The sequence below is a fragment of the Sorex araneus genome, chromosome X, assembly GCF_027595985.1.
Source record: "Sorex araneus isolate mSorAra2 chromosome X, mSorAra2.pri, whole genome shotgun sequence".
NCBI classification, from domain to species: Eukaryota; Metazoa; Chordata; class Mammalia; order Eulipotyphla; family Soricidae; genus Sorex; species Sorex araneus.
Genome location: NC_073313.1, coordinates 158,796,430 through 158,803,910, shown reverse-complemented (window position 1 = coordinate 158,803,910; position 7,481 = coordinate 158,796,430). Strand labels below are relative to the sequence as shown.

General features: G+C 59.4%; 1 protein-coding gene across 1 annotated transcript; it reads left to right on the top strand.

The window, feature by feature from the left end:
- Positions 1-28: 28 nt before the first annotated feature.
- Positions 29-2,213, top strand: PIGM (phosphatidylinositol glycan anchor biosynthesis class M). Its single transcript, XM_004613922.2, has one exon. The coding sequence runs from the start codon at positions 71-73 to the stop codon at positions 1,328-1,330; it is 1,260 nt and encodes a 419-aa protein (XP_004613979.1). The 5' UTR covers positions 29-70; the 3' UTR covers positions 1,331-2,213.
- The last annotated feature ends 5,268 nt before the right edge of the window (positions 2,214-7,481 follow it).

Below are 7,481 nucleotides of genomic sequence, written 5' to 3'. Positions count from 1 at the left end.
GACGTCAGCGGCGCGCCGGAAGCGGCGGACTAGCAGCGGCCCGGCAGGCGGCGGGCGGTGAGCGGCCGGCATGGGCCCCGGCGGGGACTGGGCGCCGCTGCGCCTGCGGCCGGCCGGCACCTTCGCGCTGGCGGCGGCGGCGCGCGTGGCGCTGGTGCTCTACGGCGAGCTGCAGGACCGCGCGCTGCGCGTGCGCTACACCGACGTGGACTACGCCGTGCTGTCGGACGCCGCGCGCCTGCTGGCCGCCGGCCGCTCGCCCTACGCGCGCGCCACCTTCCGCTACTCGCCGCTGCTCGGCTGGCTGCTGGTGCCCGGCGAGCGGCTGGGCACGCTCTTCGGCAAGCTGCTCTTCGCCGCCGCCGACCTGCTGGCCGCGCTGCTTCTGCTCCGCCTGCTGCGCCGGCGCGGCGTGCGCGCGCCCGCCGCCTGCGCCTACGCCGGCCTGTGGCTCTTCAACCCGCTGCCCCTGGCCGTGTCCAGCCGCGGCAACGCCGACGCGCTCGTGGCCTGCCTGGTGCTGGCCGCGCTCGATCTGCTGGCGGGGGGCCGCGTGGCCGGCGCCGCCGCCGCCTACGGGCTGGCCGTGCACCTCAAGCTCTACCCGGTCACCCACCTGCTGCCCCTGGCGCTGTACCTGCGCCCCCCGCGCGCGCCCGGCCCGCCCTGCGCCGGCCTCGCGCGCCTCCGCGCCGAGCTGCGGCGCCTGGCGGGTCCCGACGTGCTGCGCTTCCTGGGCGTGGCGGCGCTCACCTTCCTGGGCCTGGGCCTGGCGTGCTACGCGCGCTATGGCTCGGACTTCGTGCGGCACGCCTACCTGTACCACCTCACGCGCCGCGACACGCGCCACAACTTCTCGCCCTACTTCTACCTGCTCTACCTGACGGCCGAGAGCCCCTGGGGCCGCGCGCTCGGCCTGGCCGCCTTCCTGCCGCAGCTCGTGCTGCTGGCCGCGCTGGCCGCCGCCTTCCACCGCGACCCGGCCTTCTGCTGCTTCCTGCACACGGCCGTGTTCGTGAGCTTCAACAAGGTGTGCACGTCGCAGTACTTCCTGTGGTACCTGAGCCTGCTGCCGCTCGTGGCGCCCGGGCTGCGCCTGGGCCGGGCGCGCGCCGCCGCCCTGCTGCTCCTCTGGTTCCTGGGCCAGGCGCTGTGGCTGGCGCCCGCCTACCTACTGGAGTTCCAGGGCCAGAACACCTTCCTGCTCGTCTGGCTGGCCGGCCTCTTCTTCCTGCTCGTCAACTGCACCATCGTCGTGCAGATCATCGCGCACTACCAGCTGCTGCCGCCGCCGCCGCCGCTGCCACTGCCGCGGGCCAAGGCCGACTGAGCCGGGGACCCCCGCCGCGCGCCTGTGTCCCGGTGCCAGCCCGGCCCTGTTGGTCCGGCCCCTCCGAGCCGATTCCAGCACGCGCAGAGGCGCGGCCGTGGGCCATGCGCGGAGCCCCCGCCTGCAGCCTCCCCCCCCCTTTATGCTCTCTGCAGCGTGGCATTCTTCTGGACCCCCAAAATGCGCCTGAGCCCGGCGTTTTGTGGGGGCGGGGCGTAGGGGGTGTGGGATGCCGGGGATCGAGCCCGAATCAGCATTATTGATTGCGAGGCGAGCGCCCGCCCCGCCGTCTTGTCACCTGTGCAGTGTTGGGGGCGGCGTGGGCAGCGTCTGAGGTCAGTCTCTAGGCTGAGGTCTCAGCACTGAGTGGGATGAAATTCATCCACTTGTCCTTATTTATTTGCCGGGGGGCTGCTCCCCCATGCGGGGATTGAACCCGGCCTGGCTGCGTCAGGGACGAGTGCCTTAACCCCCGTGCCAGCATCTTGATCCACTTTGAAACCTGAGTGGTGTATTTTTTTGTTTTTCAAGAACATCTTGCCCTGGGGCGGGAGCCATAGCACAGCGGGGAGGGCGTTGTCCTTGCACGCAGCCAACCCAGGTTCGGTTCCCAGCACCCCATAGGGTCCCCTGAGCACCGCCAGGTTGGTTCCTGAGTGCAGAGCCAGGAGTAACCCCTGAGCATCGCTGGGTGTGACCCAAAAAGCAAAAAAAAAAAAAAAAAAAAATCTTGCCCTTTGAGGTTTGAGGGCTAGTTAGACCCGTTTTCAACACTCCCTTTGTTTGTTTTCTGATTGAACGGTCCCTTCCTTTAGAACCCAACTTACCGGTGCTGGTGAGGTTCCTGTTCAGAAGCCTTAGCTGATTAAACACTTGAGACGTTTCTCCCAAGCGCCCCCGTGAGTGTTGTGTGGTAGAGCCCACGGGCCCCTGGGACCCTGCTCAGTCGGCAGCCGCCCCGGCCGAGGACTTGGCGGGATAGGCGTCTCCCCGCAGAGGAGCAGGAAACTTCTCGATCCCAGGAGCCACGAGGCCACAGCAGAGTGACCAGCCCAGCCCTGGCCAGGGTCACCACTGACACCTGCTTGCAGAAACCTCTCATGACCCGCTCCCTTGGCACTGCCCCGCGGCCCAGCCCAGGGCTGAAGACACATGCGCAGTACAGAGAGCTGCTGTCGCTCCACACCCCAGCCCCCCTCAGCCCCCACACCTCCACCTCCGCCCCTCACCTCCACCTCCTTCCCTTCACCTCCTTCCCTTCACCTCCACCTCAGCCCCCTCACCTCCACCTCCTTCCCCTCACCTCCACCTCAGCCCCCTCACCTCCAACTCAGCACCTGATTACCGACTCAGCCCCTCACCTCCAACTCTTCACCTCCAGTTAGTCCCTCACCTCTCAACCATCACCTCTACCTCAGCCCCCCTCCACCTCAGCCCATTATCTCCACCTAAGTGCCTCACCTCCACCACAGCCCCTCCTGCCTAGGTCTCTACCTCAGTCCTCTGAGATTACGTGTAGATCCTGATCTCAAGGCCCCTCCACCTCATTCCCCTCACCTTTGCCTCCCACTTCCAGTTCAGCCTCCTCACCACCACCTCAGCGCCTCACCTCCACCTCAGCCCCTCACCTTCAGGCAATTCCACTTAGTCCCCTTCACCTTCACATGTCTCCTCACCTCCACATGAGTCCCCTCACCACCACCTCAGTGCCTCACTTCCACCTTAGCCCTCACCTCCACCTCAGCCCCTCACCTTCAGGCAATTCCACTTAGTCCCCTTCACCATCACGTGTCTCCTCACTTCCACGTGAGTCCCCTCACCTCCACCTCAGTGCCTCACTTCCACCTCAGCCCCTCACCTCCACCTTAGCCCTCACTTCCACCTCAGCCCCTCACCTCCACTTCAACCCTTATCTCCACCTCAGCCCCTCACCTTCAGTCAATTCCACTTAGTTCCCTTCACCTTCACGTGTCTCCTCACCTCCACGTGAGTCCCCTCACCTCCACCTCAGTCTCCATACCTCCACCTCAGCCCCCTCCAGTCCACCTCACTCCCACCCTGTTCCTTTACCTCCACCTCGTTCCTCACCTCCAGCTCAGCCCCTTCACCTCCACCTCCTTCCCCTCACCTGTGGCTCAGTCTTTCGCCTCTAGTTCAGTCCCCTCCCCTCCAGCTCTGCCCCTCCCCTCCAGTCATCTCTCTCACCTCCACCTTGTATAACTCTACCTCTAGCCCAGGCCGACCCCCTTCACTCCTCAGTGCTTGTCCTTCCTGGTGTGTGGGGCTTGCCTGAGGGTCCCCAGACGTGGCCCCCCATCTCCGCGCTCACGTGCTTAGTCCAGTTGGAGGTGTCTCTGCTGCCCTTTGTCACCGGGGGCTGCACGCGGTGGCCCAGTGCCAGCCCTAGCGGCACCCTATGGCACATGTGGCGGGACCACCTCAATCCCTATTTCCAAGCAGAGGGGACCTGGCCAGGCCAGGGCCACCCATCCCCCGGCCACACAGATGCTGCCCAGCATGTACCGGCCCAGTTCCTGCAGGGAAGAAGAGGTTGGGGGACTGAGGGCAGAGGGCAGCTGTGGAGATAGTGCAGTGGTTAGGGCACTTACCCTGCAGATGACCCGGTTTTGATCCCCAGCACCCGGGATGGCCCCTTGAGTCCCACCAGTATTGATCCCTGAGCACCACGAGTGGCACAAAACCAACAGCACGCGGAGCTGAAGTTTCCTGGATTTTGTCTCCGTTTTGCCTGAAAAAGGCAATGAGTGTCATGTCCCCGCCTGGCCACACGAGGGCGCCCTGCCCCACGTCCTGAGCATGATTTCCTGCCCAAACTGGCTCTAATTTTGTAGTTACAGGGAATCCGGAGGATCCGAGGGGGCGGGGGTGGGGGTGGGGGGGGCAAAGAGCGCTGAGAACTTTTTTTTTAATTGTTCATCATCATCATCATCATAATCTCGTTGATCGTCGAATTTCTCGAGCGGTCTCAGTAACGTCTCTCTTCGTCCTAGCCCTGAGATTTTAGCAGCCTCTCTACTCGTCCTTCCCAACGGTGCCGCATTGGAGGCTCTTTCAGGGTCAGGGGAATGAGACCCAGCATTGTTACTGGTTTTGGCATATGAATACCAATATGAATACCAATTTTTATTGTTATGGGATTTTTTTTTAACGTTTCAAGGGGCCAGAAAGAGAGAGAGTAAAAAAAAAAAAACAAAGAGAGAGAGTACAGAGGGTCAGGCGCTTGCATTGCATGTGCCGAGCTGGTTCCATCTCTGGCATCCCACAGAGCATTGCCAGGCGTGATTCCTCACCATCGCTAGGTGCAGCCTAAAAACACGAAAATTAAAACAGGTTGAGGGGCTGAGGTTGAGGCAAAGTGGTGCAGCACATGCCTCACTGTGTCAGCCCTGCCTGCATTCAATCCCCAGCACTACAATAATTAGTAATAATAATAATAATAATGCCTTTTTGGCAACCTCGATAAAGCCAACACAGAGTGGATGATAATCCCAGGAAGCTCAGGGGACCCCAGGTATGGAGGGGACGCTGCCACCTGTGTGTGCGGATGCCGGCGGCCACTGAGGCTGCAGAGACCCCCCCACCGGAGTTTTTCCTCCCTTTGCCTCCCCTTTCCCTGAAAAGGGCAACGGGTGTCATGTCCCCAAATGGCCACACGAGGTCGCCCGCCCCACGTCCTGAACATGATTTCCTGCCCCAAACTGCCTCCAATTTTGTACTTACAGGGAATCTCGAGGATCCTGGAGGCAAAGAGCACTGCAGATTTTGTTGTTGTTGTTGTTTCTTCACACTTGGTGCTGCTCAGCGGGGATTATGATAGTGCCCGGGACTCTTGCATGCAGAAACCTTGGAACCAGCTCCTCGGTCTCTAGCTATGAGAACTTTTTTAAACTAAAAAAAATGTGTTTTGGGGTTGGAGTAATAGCACAGCCGGTAGGGATTTTGCCTTGCACGCAGCTGACCCGGGTTCGATTCCCAGCATCCCATATGGTCCCCTGAGCACAGCTAGGAGTGATTCCAGAGTGCATGAGCCAGGAGCAACCCCTGTGCATCGCCAGGTGTGACCCAGCAACAAAAATATGTGTTTTAAGGGCCGCAGGGATAGTAGAGAGGTTAGGGTGCTGCTTTGCACATGGCCAACCCGGGTTCGATTCCCGGCATCCCATAGGGTCCCCCAGGCACCGCCAGGAGTGATTCCTGAGTGCAGAGCCAGGAGGAACCCCTGTGCATCGACGGGTGTGTGACCAAACAAAACAACAGCAACAACAACAAAAAATTTAGGCGGGGAGGGCCAGGACTTGGCCTCCATCAAATTGCCTTTTCTTTGAAAAAGGTAATGTGTGTCATGTCCATGAGTGGCCACACGAGGGCGCCCCACCCCATGTCCTGAACATGGTTTTCCGCCCCAAGCTGGCTCTAATTTCGTCACTGTCACTGTCATCCCCTTGGTCATCGATTTGTTCGAGCGGGCACCAGTAACGTCTCTCATTGAGAGACTTGTTGTTACTGTTTTTGGCATATCCAATATGCACAGGGAGCTTGCCAGGCTCTGCCGTGCGGGCGAGATACTCTGGGTAGCTTGCTGGGCTCTCCGAGAGGGGCAGAGGAATCAAACATGGATTGGCCGCGTGAAAGGCGAACGCCCTACCGCTGTGCTATCGCTCCAGCCCCTAATTTTGTAATTACTGGGAATTCGGAGGATCCTGGGGGCAAAGAGCGCTGCTGATTTTTTTTTCCTTTTTGCCACACGTGGTGGTGCTCAGGGGGCCCGGACTTTTACATGCAAACCTGTGGCCTCACACCATGAGAGGTTTTTTTTTAATGTGTTACAGACAATGTTAAGTCAGCACAGTGGGTAGGGTGTTTGCCTTGCACGCAGCAGACCCGGGTTCGATTCCTCCGTCTCTCTCGGAGAGTCTGGCAAGCTTCCGAGAGTATCCCGCTCGCACGGCAGAGCCAGGCAAGCTCCCCGTGGCGTATTCGATGTGCCCAAAACAGTAACAAATCTCACCATGGAGACGTTACTGGTGCCCCCTCGAGTAAATCGATGAACAACGGGGTGACAGTGACAGTGAAATGTGTTACAGAGGGCAGGGCTATTGCTTTGCACATTGATCCCCAGCATCCCATATGGTCCCCGGAGCACCAGCAGGAGTGACTCCTGAGCAAGAGCCAGGAATAACCCCTGAGCATCCCTGGGCATTGCTCCCCAAACAGACTATAGTACAGCAGGCAAGACACTTGCCTTACTCACCACTGACTCAGGTTCGATCCCCAGCATCCCGTATGGTCCCAGAGCGTCACCAGGAATGATGCCTGAGCACCAGCAGGTGCAGCCTAATAAAACGGGTTGAGGGGCTGAGATTATGCCTCATAGTGTCAGCCCCCGCATTCAATCCCAGCACTGAAAAGTAAATAATTAAGCCTTTTTGGCAACCTTGATAAAGCCAACACAGAGGAGAAGATAATCCCAGGAAGCTCAGGGGGACCCAAGTATGGAGGGGACCCTGCCACCTGTGTGTAAGGCTGCAGAGACCCCGGGGAGTTTTTCTCCCTTTGCTTCCCTTTCCCCTGAAAAAGGCGACGGGTGTCATGTCCCCAAATAGCCACACGAGGGCGCCCGCTCCACGTCCTGAACATGATTTCCTGCCCCAAACTGCTTCCAATTTTGTACTTACAGGGAATCTCGAGGATCCTGGGTAAAGCGCTGAGATTTCTTTTCCCTTTTGCCACACCTGGTGGTGCTCAGGGGGACCTTATGGTGCCCGGGACTCCTTTGTGCAAACCATTTGGAGCCTTTCCGGTTCCGGGACTTTTCACTGAAAATTAAAAAAATAATAATATATATACGTATATAATGTGTTTTTAAGGGGGCTGGAGGGATACTAGAGAGAGTAGTGCGCTTGCTTTGCACGTGGGTAATCCCAGGTTCGATTCCCTGGCATCCCATAGGGTCCCTGACCTTCATCAGGAATGATTCCTGAGCATGGGCTAATAAAACGGGCTGAGGGGTGAGATTGTGACTCATGATGTCATGATGGAGCACGTGCCTCACCGAGTCGGCCCCTGCATTAGATTCTCAGTTCTGCGAGGAGGAGGAGGAGGAGGAGGAGGAGGAGGATGCCCTTTTGGC

Excerpts from the sequence above, each read along its gene's own strand:
- PIGM (XM_004613922.2), top strand. The coding sequence starts at position 71 with ATGGGCCCCGGCGGGGACTGGGCGCCGCTGCGCCTGCGGCCGGCCGGC.